A 16,097-nucleotide genomic window follows, 5' to 3' on the forward strand; every position below is an offset into this window, starting at 1 on the left:
TACCACCTGACCGTGTGTCTCCATTGTACTCCAGGGTACCACCTAATCTTTGTTTCTATCTATAACAGTACTCTGGAGTACCACCTGACCTTGAGTGTCCATGAGTACTCTGAGTACCACGTGACCCTTGTCTCGGTCAGTACTTGGGAGTACCACCTGACCGTGTGTCTCCATTGTACTCCAGGGTACCACCTAATCTTTGTTTCTATCTATAACGGTACTCTGGAGTACCACCTGACCTTGAGTGTCCATGAGTACTCGGAGTACCACGTGACCCTTGTCTCGATCAGTACTTGGGAGTACCACCTGACCGTGTGTCTCCATCGTACTCCAGGGCACCACCTAATCTTTGTTTCTATCTATAACAGTACTCTGGAGTACCACCTGACCTTGAGTGTCCATGAGTACTCTGAGTACCACGTGACCCTTGTCTCGGTCAGTACTTGGGAGTACCACCTGACCGTGTGTCTCCATTGTACTCCAGGGTACCACCTAATCTTTGTTTCTATCTATAACGGTACTCTGGAGTACCACCTGACCTTGAGTGTCCATGAGTACTCGGAGTACCACGTGACCCTTGTCTCGATCAGTACTTGGGAGTACCACCTGACCGTGTGTCTCCATCGTACTCCAGGGCACCACCTAATCTTTGTTTCTATCTATAACGGTACTCTGGAGTACCACCTGACCTTGAGTATCCATGAGTACTCGGAGTACCACGTGACCCTTGTCTCGATCAGTACTTGGGAGTACCACCTGACCGTGTGTCTCCATCGTACTCCAGGGCACCACCTAATCTTTGTTTCTATCTATAACAGTACTCTGGAGTACCACCTGACCTTGAGTGTCCGTCAGTGCTCAGAGTATCACGTGAACCTTGTCTTGATCAGTACTTGGGAGTACCACCTGACCGTGTGTCTCCATCATACTCCAGGGTACCACCTAATCTTTGTTTCTATCTATAACAGTACTCTGGAGTACCACCTGACCTTGAGTATCCATGAGTACTCTGAGTACCATGTGACCCTTGTCTCGGTCAGTACTTGGGAGTACCACCTGACCGTGTGTCTCCATTGTACTCCAGGGTACCACCTAATCTTTGTTTCTATCTATAACGGTACTCTGGAGTACCACCTGACCTTGAGTGTCCATGAGTACTCGGAGTACCACGTGACCCTTGTCTCGATCAGTACTTGGGAGTACCACCTGACCGTGTGTCTCCATCGTACTCCAGGGCACCACCTAATCTTTGTTTCTATCTATAACGGTACTCTGGAGTACCACCTGACCTTGAGTGTCCATCAGTACTCTGAGTACCATGTGATCCTTGTCTCGATCAGTACTTGGGAGTACCACCTGACCCGGCATCTCTACAGTACTCAGGGAGTACCATTCGACCCTATCTACCAATACTTGGGGGTGCCACCTGACTCTGAGTTTCTATCAGTACTCAGGAGTACCACCTGACCTTGAGTACCCATCAATACTAGGCTGTACCAACTGGTCCTTGTCTATCAGTACTCAGGAATACCACTTGGCCTTTCGATTAGTACTCGCATGTACCACTTGACCCCATGTCTCTATAACAGTACCGAAGAGTACCACCTGATCCTTGTCTGTCAGTATTCTGAAGTACCACTCAATCTTGTCTATTAGCACTTATGAGTACTACCTGACCCAGCATCTCTAGAATAGTATTTGAGAGTACCACCTGACCCTTTATAACAGTACTCTGGAGTGCCACTTGCTGCAAACGAGAAGACTGAGTCTCGCTGCCAGGCCCTTGATAACCCCCAGGATGCACTGCTGTTTCTCTCTCTGATGCTCTTCAGTGATGCACTCGGCTCAATGTTCTCTCAGAGCCTTCCTGTGGTGTGTGCAGTGGTGGTGCTGCGGGTCTGTGTGTACACTTTACATTTGTATCCTTTAGTGTGACTTTTTTTTTTCAGTAATATACTTATCGTCAGCCATCACATGTTAAGGCATGTTTAAACTTCATCATTAATGCTGTTCAGTTCAGTTCAGTTGCTCAGTTGTGTCTGACTCTGTGTGACCCTATGGACTGCAGCATGCCAGCCCTCCCGGTCCATCACCAACTCCTAGAGTTTACTCAAACTCATGTCCATTGAGTCAGTGATGCCATCCAACCATCTCATCCTCTGTCGTCCCCTTCTCCTCCCTCCTTCAATCTTTCCCAGCATCAGGATCTTTCCAAGGAGTCAGTTCTTCACTTCAGGTGGCCAAAGTATTGCAGCTTCAGCTTCAGCATCAGTCCTTCCAATGAATATTCAGGATTTGTTTCCTTTAGGATTGACTGGTTGAATCTCCTTGCAATGCAAGGGACTCTCAAGAGTCTTCCCCAACACCACAGTTCAAAAGCAGCAATTCTTCAGCAGTCAGCCTTCTTTATGGTCCGACTCTCACACGCATACATGATTACTGGAAAAAACATAGCTTTAACTAGATGGACCTTTGTTGGCAAAGTAATGTCTCTGCTTTTTAATATGCTGTCTAGGTTGCTCACAGCTTTCCTCTTAAGGAGCAAGCGTCTTTTAATTTCATGGCTGCAGGCACCATCTGCAGTGATTTTGGAGTGATTAATGCTGTAAGTAGGTATTAACATCACCATGTGGTCCGGGAGGCACTGAGGATGGGCAGTCCAGGTGAAATCATCCTGATTCAGTCTCATCAGACCCCTGGCTCCCAGCTCCACACTCTGCTTTTCACATGAGGTTGGCCTTGGTCTCTCGTTTCTCTTTAAAATGTGGCTTATATTCTGATGCTATGAGGTAACAGAAAATACTTGTCTCTGCCCTCAGTCCCTGGCACAGAGCTCCCAAGACCCTGAAATTTCCTGAGTGATGAGAGCATGAGAAGCACCTTGTGTTCTAATGGGGTGACTCTGGGGGGGGGGTGTTCCTGTGGGGGAGGGTCACCAGCAAGACAAGCCTCATGAGAAGCCCAAAATTCTCAGCTCCACCTGAATCCTCCAGAGAGGGGAGGGGCTGGAGGTGGGGCTGGTAACTGATCACGCTCACGTGAGGAAGCCTCCACAAACCCCCACTGCAGGGGTTCAGAGGGGGTCCAGGTTGGTGAGCACATCCACACCGGGAGGGGGTCCCCCAACTCCACACATCAGAGGCTTCTGCACTTGGAACTCTTCCACACCACCCTCTGTATCTGTTCCTCAGGCTGTTCATCTTCTTAAAACCTAGACTTCCTTATTCATTTATCGGCGGTGCTGGGTTTGGGTGCTGCCCGTGGGCTTTGTCTAGCTGCGGCGAGCGGCGGCTGCTCTCCAGGTGTGCTGTGTGGGCTTCTCACCGCAGTGGCTTCACTTGCAGCAGAGCGCAGGCTCAGTGGTCGTGGCCCACGGGTTCAGCTGTTCCACAGATGTGCTATCTTACCAGACACGTGTCCCCTGTACTGGCAGGCAGATTCCTATCCACAGGACCAGCAGGGAAGTCCCTCATCTTCTTGTTCGACTCAGCCCTGAAGCTGTGAGATGTGATGCTTCCTCTGGGGAGATAGTGTCAGAACTGAGCTAAGTTGCAGGACCGCCCCCACCCAGTGCTGCAGGAATTGCCTCTTGTGGGGAAATCCTCCACGTGCCTGGTGACCAGCAGTGTCAGGGGTGAAGTCCTCTGCGGGACCGGAGTGTACACAAGACTAAAGGAAAAGCATGAGACCGAAGAGCTGCGCTTTCCCAACACTGGAAAGAAAAGACTTGTTTTTTCCTAACTCAAATGTTCAAAAGCTTGTTTTTATGGAATCTATTCTAGTTTTCTCATTGTGATTTTTTTTTCTTTCGATTTCCTGGAAGTTTTGAAATTGATCTTTACACTGTTCGGGAAAATAATCAGTTTCATTTTATCCTTGTTTTTCTTGTGTTGAGTTTTCATAAATAGGTTCACATTAAAGGCAGCACTCCACTGAGGCCATTTCATGACGGATTTCAGGGTGCCGTGGACGAGGGTCAGGCAGAAGGAACCCCTTGCGAACATAATCGTCCAAGCTGTGGCAGGACCTGAACGAGACCTGCCAGGGAGGCACAAGGAAAGTGCCTGACGCTGAGTGCACCAGGAGTGGTCCACTGGGCTTCGGGGCTTTTGCCTCAGGCCTTCTCGGTGTCCCAGGAGACGACCCACCATCACCGGAGCAGCGAGGCTCGCCCAGGCTACCTGTGTGAAGTGTGAGCGGGTGAGCCAGCTGCCTGGCAGAGCGGCCCAGACCACATTACAGACCCAGCGAGACCCGCATGAAAGGCCAAGGGAATGGTGATGTGACCAGGCGGTGGGAAGTGACCGGAGGTGTAAAATCACACCTCCGCTTTCGAGCAAGGTTCCCTGGGCTCCCTCCAAATGCAGCCAGGGCTGGACTCGGACCATTCTGAACACTTTCAGCCTGATTGTGTCTGTCTCGTCTGAAAAATCCCACTCAGAGAAATGCCGAAATCTGCATATCAGGTGCCCAACACGCAGCCCCCTGGCATTCCTGATGGCCTCTCAGCCCCAGGGGGACACTCGACAAAATGCAAATGGTAGACCACAGCAGGACACAAAGTCCTGCAGGACACCCCCACCAGGGGCGGGGCGGGAGAAACGGGGACCAAGGGCGGGGCTTGGTGTCTGGCTGCAGTGCTGGGCTAGGGCGACGTCCAGTGGGAGGACGAGCAGCAGGACGACCGGAGGGCCTGTCCGAGGAGCTGACCCTAAGGTCCGTCCAAAAGGCCCGAAGGAGTAAACCAAGGTTACTTGGGTCCTCGGGGCACGGGACCCCACTCACTGGGTGTCAGCTGGCCCGACTGGCCCAGGAAGCCCTGTTAACACGGATGCACTTGGCCCTGCAGAGTGCACGGCACGGGCCACACTGGGGAAGTGCTGGCCTCCCTGCTTAGTCACAACCCAGGCTCGCACCACGGGCTCCTGAGCTCTGAGAAGCAACAAGAACAGATGTCTGGTGCCAGCAGAGAGGGCACACCCGTGATAAACACAGTGTCGGGCCGGCAGCAGGGCCCAGACGTGGGCAGGGGCGCCTGCGCCATCCAGGGAGATGACCACCCGTCCCTGGGGGCACTGAGGGACCTCCGAGGCACCCACCAGGCTGGGACACGGATGGTGTTCCTGTTCCCTGAGCCGCCTGCAGGTCCTGCAGGAGGAGGTGCATCTGACGGGCCCTGGGCCGCCGCGGACACACGAGGCCCTCGTCCAGCTCCAGGGTGGGTGTGGGCACCTTGCCAGGCTCTCATGGAATCAGAGGGAAACGAATGCAAGTCCCCAAGCCCTGACTTCCTCCCCATGAAAAAGACCTGGGAAACCCTGAGAGGAGAGAACTTGGAGCGGACGATGCCGGCTCTGCTCCTCGCCCTCTGGTTATACACGCCCTCGCCTCTCAAAAGACTTCTTTCCCCACCTTAAGTGAAGGCTCCAGCAGTGGCAAGACACGTTCAGTAAATGAGTACACGCTTTGAATTTTTTTACTTAAAAAAATTAATTTCTGCTGATGATCACTCATTCATCTGACAGCCTTACAGGGAATATACTATGTGCCAGCAGTGAACTAGCCGGGGGGTACAGAGGTAAGCAAGACACAGACAGCCCTCTGCCCCGGGGGGGGGGGGGTGTCGGGGTAGTCAGAGGACAAGTGTTCAAGGAAACCCAGGCAGGGAAGGGGCTCTGGGTGGGGCCCACCTGCTGGGGGCAGAGTCCGGGGGCTCAGTGGTCCCCGAAGCAGGTGCCACCAGACATGTCTCTCAGGTTAGCGCCCGCGGAGGGACTGATCACCCTACAAACGGGACAAGGAACGACTCGCGGGCTGGTGTCCCATCTTCCAGCTCCATCTTTTTTTTTCCCTTTTACGAAACGTAAATTTATTTGGTCTTAGCTGTGGCACACAAACTCTTAGTTGTGGCATGTGGGATCTAGTTTCCTGACCCGGGATTGAACCCAGGCCCCCTGCATTGGGAGTGGGGAGTCTTAGCCACTGGACCTAGCCACTAGGGAAGTCCCTATCTCCACCCTTTTGAACCATTTTTAGGCAAAGCTAACAACTTCTCCAAGTGAGGGTGCCTTCCCCCGCCTCCCAGGCTGTGGTTGTAACTACCAGAGAGAAATATGCCCTAGTGTTAGTTCCAAACTGTCCAGAGAACAAAGACAGGTCTTCTGTTGGACTTTTTGTTTTTAAATGAATTTAAAGACAGTGTACCTTAGAGTCTTAAACATGGTTATATTAAATAAAACAGATGAAACAGCATGTGTTCATGCTGAGTAAGATGAAAACTGCCATCAACTCTAAGAATTCACTGTTTTACCAAATCAATAGCATTAACTGGCATCAATCAGGAAAACTGCAGAATTATTTAAAATTAAAAGCACCATAAATGTTAAATGTAACAAACCTTTCAATGAAATATTCAAAAAGAAATTCATTTTTTAAAGAACCCCAAGAAACGACACAACGGAAGCTCTGCACTACATTTTCAAATGCTTACAAACTGGAGATGCTAACGCCAGGGCCTCCGTGAGCCACACAAACAAGAATCTCCTTCATAGGTGAGGCCCGAGCAGCGTCCAGCATGCGGCCTGCCAAGCCTGCCTTCTCTCAAGACCACACTCTGAGGGCTGCAGGGCTGATGCAGGCGTGCCAAGTACCCACTGTACACAGTCCCTTATTAATAATAAACCCGACCACCCAAACCCACGAGCTGAACCGCTGGGGCTGCTGCTGTGACGAGCCTGGAGGGGAGAAGAGAACATTCCTACAGCCTGTCGAAGGGCTGCCCGGCGGGCAGAAGAAATTGTTTTTGACTTTGAACAGATTGAAACTGTTTTCAGAAGTCAAATCTTTTCATATTTTGTGAGGCCTGAGATGTTATTTTTATTGGAAGTTTCTGGCAGACGGGGAGGAAGTACTGTAGACCAAGCTGCCTTTGAGCGACCTGGTGAGTCCCTGGGTTTGCTGGTGAGCCGGGCGCACAGGGACTTGCTGACCCTCTCCACCTAGCCCTCATTCCTCAAAGAATAACCTACCCTCGCTGCAAAGAAGAGCCCCTGTAGGATCACGAGGGGCTGTCAGGAGCAGAAGCAGAAGGCGGGACGGGAGAGGGGCGGGGTAGGGAGCAGAGGGTGGTGTGGGAGTAGAGGGCGGGGCATGAGAGGGGGCGGGGCAGGGGCGGGGCGGGAGAGGGGGCGGGGAGCGGGCTGGGCGGGAGTAGAGGGTGGGGGGGTGGGAGCTGAGGGGGTGGGGCAGGAAAGAGGGCGAGGCGGGAGAGGGGCGGGGCGGGAGTAGAGGGTAGGGTGGGAACAGAGGGCGGGGCGGGAGTACAGGGCGGGGGTCGGGCGGGGCGGGGTGAGAGTACAGGGCGGGGCAGGAGAGGGGGCGAAGCGGGAGGGGGCGGGACAGGTTATGGGGCGGGGCGGAAGTAGAGGGTAGGGCGGGGCGGAAGTAGAGGGCGGGGCGGGGCGGGGCGGGAGTAGAGGGCGGGGCAGGGCGGGGCGGGGCGGGGCGGGAGTAGAGGGCAGGGCAGGTTATGGGGCGGGGTGGTAGAAGAGGGCGGGGCAGGAGAGGGGGCGGGGCCATAGCGGGTCGACTCGGGGACCAGGTAGGCAACTCTGCGGGCTCTGGGTGCCACGTACCTACTGTCCCACAGCAAAGCCCCTCACAGGGCGCCTGTGGGACCACATGCTGTTGTCCGTGGGGCGGGGTCTATGGAAGGCAGCCCCCACGCGGTGGACACAGTGGGAAGCCACAGGGCCTCCAGGATGCTGAGGCCCCTAACTCAGAGCGAGGGCAACCACCCCAACCCCGGCTCGCAGTCTCCACTGCACCTTAGAGTCATCCCGGGAGTATTAGAAATGAAAGCTGGCGCCCACCCTCCGCCCCAGGTAAGTCCATCATGACAGCCTGTGTGCTGGTGACCAGTGCTGCAGGCTCAGGTGTGATCAGCGCCCAGCCATACCCTCAGCACGAGTGGTGGTGAGCGGCCTGTGATGCAGACCAGCCTCCTGGTGCGGTTGAGCTTGGTGGTGTGGACCAGCCTGGCAGGTGGCAGACGGGGGGCATGGGAGGCAGAGGGCAGGGAAGCGGGGACCAAGTGTGATGGGCGCCATCTGACACAGCTGCCCACGGCAGGGCCACGATCTGTATTCACAGAACAAGGTGCAGGTGGCCAGCCAAGCCTGCAAGTCCACTTCTCCTGCCGGCCTTCCACCCTCATTTACGAAGTCTTGACTGTGGGCTCGTCGTCATCTCGCCTAATCGCTGTGCTGTAATGAGCTGTCCCACTTGGATTTACCGATTCCTTTCAAATACTGGCACACAAGCTAGACTTCATGTGGGAAACAAACTCTGACCTGCTTTTACACTAAAATTCTATTGGACAGTGAAAGTGCAAATATGCTTAAAATACATTTATTATTTCAAGAGTGAATGCTGTAATAACTGACTGGAAAAGCTGTTAGTTTTGTGTATAAAAACAATGACTAAGAATGTGCAAATAAACAGAGACGTAAAGTGAATGTGAAGAGACTACATTAGTTGTATCCGTTTAGGAAAAATAATATGCTTTTTGAAAGAAATTACAAAAATGTACAAAATAATATAGGCATAATAATACAGATTAGATTACGTTTTAATTTAGAAAAGACCAGTGTAAGTTAGGCTGCATTAGAGCCGAGACTTCTGTGGTTTCAAAGGCACCACCAGGAGAGGGACAGCGAAGGTGAAGGAAGACCCTCGCGACACCCACGACTGACCAGAGAACAGGCAAGAGACTGGAACAAGGACTCAGCCGGACAGGACATTCCCATGGGCAGGAGCCCAGGAGAAGACACTGAGTCCCGCTATGATCAGAGGAAGCAGCTGAAGCCAAGGGGCTGCTTCTCAGAGCTGAGATTTAAAGTCACGGCAGGGATGCAGGGCTATAGGACTTCTATGATGTCACTGATGGGGGTGACAAGTGGTCCAGACACTCTGGAGACTGGCCTCACCTATGGAAGCTGACCTGCTCCACAAGACGTGGCCAAGGGTGTGTGGAGCAGCAGCGTTTGTAAGAGCCCAGGAACAGCCCAAACAGTCACCGACTCTCGAGTGGATGGCACAGCTGCGGGGACCTCAGCAGGAAGTGAAGCCCTCCTGCTACACAAGGACATAGCAGACACCACGCGCACAGTGTGGGGTGAAAGGAGGAAATACAGAAGCCTCCACGCTAGCGAGTCCACTGACACCAGTTTGAAAAGCGGTGTTGTGTGTTGGGGTTGCAGGGCCGAGGGGCGTGGCGGCTTCTCCTGAACTGGCCGCAGGTGCTGTGCTGGGGGTGGCTGCACAGTGGTGTGTGCTCGTGGGTAATCCCTGCACACGGAAGTCTGTGCACTATTCTTTATGTACAACACACACCAGTAAAAAGACTTTTTAGACAATTTCAAATAACAGACTTTACAAGGATCTTTAAGACATCTTAGCTGTATCTCGTGTGTATATAAAACTGTATATAAACTTTAAAAGCTTGTTAAAACGACTTGCATGGATGGCTAACCACTTTCAGAGTGTGCCCGTGTGCACAGCTGCTGAGTCACGTCTGACTCTGCAGCCCTTTGGACTACAGCCCGTCGGGCTCCTTTGTCCATACTGGAGTGGGTTGCCATGCCCTCCTCCAGGGGATTTTCCCCACCCAGGAATCAAACTGCGTCTCCTGTGGCTCTTGCATTGCAGCTGGACTCTGTACCCGCTGAGCCACGGGGGAACCCAACCACTTTCAGCAGCTGAGGATAAAGGAGTTTCGAGGTTTTTGGAGGTTAGTATGTACTGGTAAAGTGTGCAAAGACTTCTTGTTTTACTCATGAGCATGAGAAGAGTAAACCACCATCTGGTCAGGACGTCGAGTCCTGACACGGGTAGAAGTGCACAGCCTGACATACCTTCAGGATTAACAGGGCACCCACGTGTGCACCTGAGCTCTGAGGTCTTGGCGGAAAGGACCAGAGCCTGGGAAAGTCTACCTAATTTCCAGAGACAGCACACGGAAGAGTCTCCTGTCTAAGATCAAGTTGGGTGCCTCTTGCAAGATAACGGACTCCGCTGGTCTTCACTTAAGCACAGCTAGGATGGAAAGCGAACACTGGGGTCAAAGGGCAAAAATGTGCAACCCAGGAATCATCGCGCCTCCTCTCGGTGACAGGCCATCCTACCGTCTGCTGCTCACAAATGCTCTCAGACAAAGCAACTTTGAAAAAGTTGAGGCTGAACTCATAGGCGAAGCTCACTGTGATGCTTTACGGGTCTTAGTCATTTCTAAGTCCGCCAAGAGTCTGCAACCTTTCCTGTAAATGCTTACGCCAAACCAAAAGTGGGGCCAGATGCCCTCTGCAGTTCCTGCGTGAAGACAAAGCCGGGGCCCAGCCTTGAAGCTGGGGTGCCCAGAAACACACGGGCGAGGTGGCTCCTGATGCAGCTTGGCTCCGGGGCCTGGGTCCCAGGTGACCACGGGGGAGGGGAGGGTGCCCGCCTGCCCCCCGCCCCAGGGTGCCCGCCCGCCCCCGCCCCCCGCCTGGCGTGCACTCACTCTCTTTGCCCTTCTCCTTGTTCTTCAGCTGCTGCAGCTTCTGCTCCCGGTGCTGCTTCTCCAGCTCCTGCTCCTGCCGGTGCCGCTCCAGCTTCCGCTGGTGCTCGAGCAGCTCCTGCTGGTGTTTCATGGCCAGCAGCTCCTGCTGTTGCTGTGGGCGGGAAGCAGCAGACACAGACGGTCAGAACCTCGGCCAAAAGGAACACTGAGACAGACATGCACGAGAAGAGCGGCGGGGGGCCAGGGTCCCCTCTCTGCCCGTGTGGACCCCAGGCCTCACTCCCCGCTGCAGGGCCCGCATCGCCAAGGAGGAAGCAGGGCTGCTCGAGGATGTCTCCTACTCATTTCATGCTGAAGGCTGTAAATGAAAATAGAAACGACTGACCTCCTGGAAGAAAATACGCATGACACTTTATGCAGTCTAGGAAGTCGGGAGTCATGTATGGATGTGAGAGTTGGACCATAAGGAAGGCTGAGCACCAAAGAATTGATGCGTTTGAACTGTGGTGCTGGAGAAGACTCTTGAGAGTCTCTTGGGCTGCAAGGAAATCAAACCAGTCCATCCTAAAGGAGATCAATCTTGAACATTCATTGGAAGGACTGATGCTGAAGCTGAAGCTCCAGTACTTTGGCTGCCTTATGTGAAGAACTGACTCGTTGGAAAAGACTCTGATGCTGGGAAAGATTGAAGGCAGGAGAAGAAGGGGATGAAAAGAGGATGTGATGGTTAGATAGTATCACCGACTCAGTGGACATGAGTTTGCGCAAACTCCAGGAGATAGTGAGGGACAGGGAAGCCTGGTGTGCTGTAGTCCATAGGGTTGTGGGGCCAGACACGACTGAGTGACTGGAATGCCTTTTTGAGAGTGACACAAAAGAGTGTGAAAGAGTGTGGTCACTTTGCAAAACTGCCTGGCACCTTCTTTCAAAGTTAAACACACACCCATCCGAGACCCAGCAATCCCACACCCAGGACTAACGCAAGAGACGTGGGAACACATCTGGGCAAAACCCTGTGCAGGACCGCCCGTGGCCGCTGTGCTCACAGCAGCCCTGCCTGACACACCCCCGACGTCCTCCAGACGTGAGCTCAGGGACAGGAGTGCGCGTTCTTATGTGAGAATCCCACCCGGCAATGCCAAAGAATCAACTGGACATACTGGCAAAAACAAGGATGGGCCATAAAACAAGCAAAATGAGCAGGTCTGGCGTCAGCTGTGGAAACAGGACAGAAAAGAGTCCACCTGCAGACTCTGTTCACACGAAGTTCTGGAACAGGAAATCCCAAGACACGGAGACAAAAGTCAGAGACGGCTGCTTCTTGGGTGAGGCCGTGGACAAGCCGGGGGAGCCGCCCAGGGTGTGCGCCGTGTGCTGGAGGCAGCCTTTACACAGACACTCACGACTGTCCACGGACACACACTCAGGATGTGTGTGTGATCACGTTGCCAAAAACGACACAACTGACAATGTAAGAAGCTACCTTCACAACATATACTGTCAGCAAAATTGAAACGCAAAAGCTGAATGAGGAAAGCTCTTTGCCATACTCACGTGTACAGACCAACTTTTACATGCAGATGGCTGTTTCACGTTAATAAGAATATGACAAGCAGCCCACTAAAAAGGTGAGCAAAAAAAGGCCAGGAGATTCACCAAAAAGAGTTTATTGCTCAGTCATGTCCGACTCTTTGTGACCCCATGGACTGCAGCACGCCAGGCTTCTCTGTCCTTCACTATCTTCCAGAGCTTGCTCAAACTTGTAGATTGAGTCAATGATACCATCCAGCCATCTTATCCTCTGTCGGCCCCTTCTCCTGCCCTCAATCTTTCCCAGCATCAGAGTCTTTTCCAACGAGTCAGTTCTTTGCATCAGGTGGCCAAAGTACTAGAGCTTCAGCTTCAGCATCAGTCCTTCCAATGAGCATTCAGGACTGATTTCCTTCACGACGGACTGGTTTGATGCTTTTGAACTGTGGTTTGGGGACGACTCCTCAGAGTTCGTTGGACAGCAAAGAGATCAAACCAGTCACCAAAAAGAGTGGTTAAAAAGAAATAGGAAACAATGTTCAACCTCACTAGCCATCTAATCCCATTTTCACTTAGCGTGTTGGAAAAGGCAAGAACAGACAAGCGGGCCAGCGCTGACGGGGGTGTGGGAGAGACACGATCAAGCCCAGACACCTGACAGGTTTTTCTGGAACATCAACCAGCCAAGTCCTCCGCTCACAGCCAGAGCTGCCTGCTCCCGCTGGACGGCCCCTCCGACTCGCTTGCTCCCAGCCGTCTGTCCTGCCCCGCCCCCCCACCTCCCCACTCCAGGGCTTGGCCACCCCTGCACGGCCTCAGCTTCCCACCAGCCACGTGGGGCCTCGGGAAGCCCCAAGGGCCTCCCCTGCCCTCCTGGCACCTGCCCAGGGCAGGCCTCTGCTCATAGCACCTTCCCGGGGGCGCTTGTGTCCCGGCCGTGACTCACTCCCGACCCCTCTCCTTCGGCTGGGGCGGGTCTCGCCCTGTCCCTGTCCCAAGGGGGTGGGGGGGCTGCCATCTGTCTCCTGCGAGGCCCTGGGACTCTCCGTGGACAAGCACGCTTCCCCCCACACCAGCCACCACGTGCATGAGACGCCGCAGGGCGGATGCCCCCGTGGCCACTCCTGGGGGCCCTGCGGACACCTGCTCGCCAGCCCACTGTGGAACAGGAAGGATGGCTGAGCCCCGACTGGATGGAGCCTGGGCAGGCAGATCACAGCTGTGGCACACACACACACACACACACACACACACACAGACACGCCCCTGTGGTCACAGCGGTGCCCGCACACACAGCAGGGCACCCAGGGCCCGCGTCCACAAGCCCTGCCACCTCCCGCTTTCCCCGGAGGGGAGGGGGCTCCTTTCCAGCCGGGACCACGGGAGAAAGAATGCAGAGGGGTGGGTGCGAGGAAGCCCAAACTCAGCGCGGGAGGGAGGGAGGGAGAGGGAGGCGGCCGCTGGACAGAGGGTGCCGGGACAGGGCTCACACAGAGGAGCAAGTGCAGACGGCCCCTGGGCAACAGAGGAGTGAGTGCAGACGGCCCCCGGGCAGCAGAGGAGCGAGTGCAGACGGCCCCCGGGCAGCAGAGGAGCGAGTGCAGACGGCCCCCGGGCAGCAGAGGAGCAAGTGCAGACGGCCCCCGGGCAGCAGAGGAGCGAGTGTAGACGGCCCCCGGGCAGCAGCACGCCTGCCCCCGCCAGGGCCCGGGGCTCCCAGGCCACATCATGCGGCAGGCTGTGCGGCGACGGGCAGGAGGAGACGCCCAGCTCAGCGCCCACCCGTGTGCTCCATACACGCTGAGCATCACGGCCGACCTCTCTCTGTGGCAGAAACAAAAACAACCGCCTTCCCAACAAGCGGCTGACAGGGGCAGGGCAGGACGAGGGCGGCAGAGGCCGCTCTGGGTGACCGGATTTCAAGCGTAGCTCTCCACCCTGGCTCCCCGGCTCTGCAGTGACTGTCGCCGGCAGTCAGCACAGCTGGGTCTGACCTTCAGCGCTTCCAGCTGGCGTTACTGTGCGTGTCTGTAAGACCAGCTCGAGAACTTTGCAAATGATTTAAAAAGGGGTGTTCTCTTCTCTTCTAAAAGGAACACAAAATGACACCACGGGGACAAAAGACTAAACGAAGTGGAAATGAGCCACGTCCCTTGTCATAGTTTCCTTCCAGGAAGGAGGGCTGCTCACCCAGGGAGGTTCTTCTACCAGAGGAAATGTCTTGATCTGCCTGGATTCAGACGATCCTGCCTTGGGGCCCGATGGCACTGTACCCGATGTCCGGGGGTACAGGCCCTCATGGGCATCACCAGGCCACTGCCAGCCACTCTGGGATTCCACCAGCATCGTCAGCCTTCGGGAATGGACACCTCAAAGGGCTGTCTGGTGTCAGGAAACCAAGATGGTGCCCGGAACAACAGATCTTGGGATGAAGAACCTGGAGCTCTTGGTATTACCGATCCCCGCACACTGCCCACACACAGCCGGGCTCCCCTCAACTGCTCAATGCGTAAACGAGGCACAGGCAGAAATCTGCTGAATCTGGTCTCACAATATTTACGTTTCAGGCAGAACCCAGAAAAGGAAAGTGAGATCTTTCAATTATCATTACAAAGAGACTGGAAACAACCACCCTAGATCCCGGTGATTAAAATTCACAGGACGACAGAACTCGCAGAAAACGCCTGTTGCGCAGTTTAATGAAAGGAACATTGAGAAACCAGGCCTCTGGCCTCCCCGGCATCATGGCGCGAAGGAGAAGGGGGCGGCAGAGGGTGAGATGGCTGGATGGCATCCCCGACTCGATAGACACGAACTTGGGCAAAGTCTGGGAGATGGTGAGGGACAGGGAGGCCTGGCCTGCTGTAGTCTGTGGAGTTGCAGAGTCGAACACGACTGGGCGACTGAACACAGGGGTCCAGCATGTCCTCTGCCCCCAAGCTCTCGTGCCCATGCAGGAGGGATGCACGGTGAGCCGTGGTCTCTGCGCCTGGCGCGGGCCCAGGGGAAAGCGGAGGCCGCTGGCAGCTGCCCATCTGCTCCAGGCCAAGGGCCGCTGGAGGCTCCCCTGGCCCGTCTCAGCAGGGCTCCTGGTCGCAGGTGGTGGGCACCGCCTGCTCCTGTCGTTCCTCCTCTGCTGATGGCTCAGGCTGGGGAGGCCCACACGGCACACAGGACAGCCTGGGTCGGCAGGGCCAGGACCGGAGAGCCAGGCCAGGCTCCGTGGGGGCTGAGCCGTCCCCCGGGGCTAGGACCACCAGGGGCCCAGGCCACACCCGAGCTGAGCAAGTGGGCCGGCACGGGGCCCTCCCGGCTCCTCTAAGCCACTCGTGGGACTGTCTCCTGGGGAGGCTCTACCTCAACACGCAGCGGGTGCACCCAGGGTGCAGGCGGGGAGCTGGCCGAGGCCTCTCGCCCCCACCTCCGGCCGACGCGGTGGCTGCTCTTGCCACCCACTTCCTGTGTCACTGTGAAAATAAACACACGGATTTCAGGTGGCCCCTCAGCACAGAACACGAGGTGCTATCACAGCCTGGCGTGGCTGGGGCAGAGCAGGGGTCAACCTGGGGGCATGGGGCTGCCACGGTGAAGCCCACGCCCCCCTGGGGCCGGACCCAGAAGCCCTGTGCATCGAGCCCGACAGGCGGCGGTCACGGAGCTTCTCCAAGATGGTCAAGGAGCTTCTGACGCTCAGGTGGCCCGCTTCTGGGGAGAAGTCCAGGGCAGACCACTGACCCCCAGGGGCCAGAGCGCCAGTTTGATGGAGGAGGCCTCCTCTAGGCTGCTCATCTCCAGGCTCACGGGCTACTTGGCCATGGTGGTCAGGGCCCACTCGAGACTAAAATATTCTTGCCTATGGGGTCCTCTGAAATAGAACCATGTGGATTTACTGGCTCAAATCAAAGAGGCACCCTCATTTCAGTTTTCAAAAGCACCCTTCCCTCCAGCCTCATGAAGCACAACAGCAGTAATCAAAAGGTCCCATGGATGTGTCACTCAGGTTCCCCCC

At 55.1% G+C, this 16,097-nt stretch overlaps 1 protein-coding gene across 11 annotated transcripts in view; it reads right to left on the bottom strand.

The window, feature by feature from the left end:
- The window catches only part of HDAC4 (histone deacetylase 4), a 298,724-nt gene that overhangs the window by 91,185 nt on the left and 191,442 nt on the right, over positions 1-16,097 (bottom strand). For all 11 annotated transcript variants that reach the window (XM_070787003.1, XM_070787004.1, XM_070787001.1 and 8 more), the window contains one exon: positions 10,559-10,709. In XM_070787003.1, the coding sequence (XP_070643104.1) occupies positions 10,559-10,709 (151 nt within the window). The remainder of the gene's footprint in view (positions 1-10,558; positions 10,710-16,097) is intronic.

This window comes from Bos indicus, chromosome 3, assembly GCF_029378745.1.
Source record: "Bos indicus isolate NIAB-ARS_2022 breed Sahiwal x Tharparkar chromosome 3, NIAB-ARS_B.indTharparkar_mat_pri_1.0, whole genome shotgun sequence".
In the NCBI taxonomy this organism is placed as follows: Eukaryota; Metazoa; Chordata; class Mammalia; order Artiodactyla; family Bovidae; genus Bos; species Bos indicus.